Genomic DNA, 972 nt, shown 5'->3' with positions numbered 1-972 from the left:
GAGGAGCCGTGGTGCCCCAGCGGCGGGTTATAAAACCACAGCAGATGGAAGCAGCGCGGCTCTCCTGCTGCCTTCGGTGCTCCACCATCCCGATGACTCATCCCTCCATCCCAGCAAATGCCAGTCCCGCTGCGGGCTGCCTTTCACAGCAGAGATGCTGCGCATCACCTTGTTCTAGTAAATCAAGGGAATAGAATTTACTCCTGCTGCCCCGAACCAGGGCTGGAGTGCTGCTGGCATCCATCCCCTGCCCACACACCCATGTCTGAGCATCCGGGGATGTGACCCAGTCTGAGGTGATCCTCCCCGCTGTACCCCCAGCCCTTCCTCAAATCAGTCCGTGGCTGTTCTCTGCCCAGACGGTGACCACGGGGCTGTTCCCAGACTCCAAGGCAGGAAAACTCCATCAAGAGGGAAGAATCAGGGGCTGGAGGGGGCTGCAGACCCTCTTTGCAGCCGGCATTTACAAACAGCGGCTCTCCCAGATGGTGCAGGGAAGGGCTTGGGGTGGTGGCACAGCCGCACGCACTGTTTCCCATTCCTTTTATCCGCACCCACCTCTTTTATCTCCAGCCCACGCCAGGGGCTGGGGAGAATTCGGAACTCCCAGCGTGGGGCTGGGTCGCTGGGCATGGGGGGCTCATAGTGGGTGCACCCACCTCTCCCCGGCTCTTTCTGCGCGTCCGTGGGCGGCTGAGCCACGGCTTGCTGGCTGCAGCATGCCCCAGGGATGCCAGCTTGGGCACAAGGGCTGGGAGCAACGGAGAAATGTCCCCCTGCCACCGTGGCAAGCTACACCCCCTCCACCCGTGGTTCCAGTGCCTGGTTGGTGCAGGCAGACGTTGGAGAGGGCTTGGGAGGCTTTACAAGAAATGCACACCGACACTCCAGGAGCAGCTCAGCCCCTTCCCTGCAGCGCAGCCGAGGCCAGGGTGGGCTCTGCAGGAGCTGACACCCTCCCTCCTGGGCAGC

At 62.4% G+C, this 972-nt stretch overlaps 1 protein-coding gene across 1 annotated transcript in view; it reads left to right on the top strand.

Annotated features, from left to right (window-relative positions):
• Nucleotides 1-631: 631 nt before the first annotated feature.
• The window catches only part of DAO (D-amino-acid oxidase), a 10,885-nt gene continuing 10,544 nt past the window's right edge, over nucleotides 632-972 (top strand). Inside the window, exon 1 of the mRNA XM_010081313.1 lies at nucleotides 632-635. Within this exon, the coding sequence (XP_010079615.1) occupies nucleotides 632-635 (4 nt within the window). The remainder of the gene's footprint in view (nucleotides 636-972) is intronic.

This window comes from Pterocles gutturalis, unplaced genomic scaffold (genome assembly GCF_000699245.1).
Source record: "Pterocles gutturalis isolate BGI_N339 unplaced genomic scaffold, ASM69924v1 scaffold19149, whole genome shotgun sequence".
Taxonomy (NCBI): domain Eukaryota; kingdom Metazoa; phylum Chordata; class Aves; order Pterocliformes; family Pteroclidae; genus Pterocles; species Pterocles gutturalis.
This window is presented reverse-complemented; position numbering and strand designations above follow the sequence as displayed.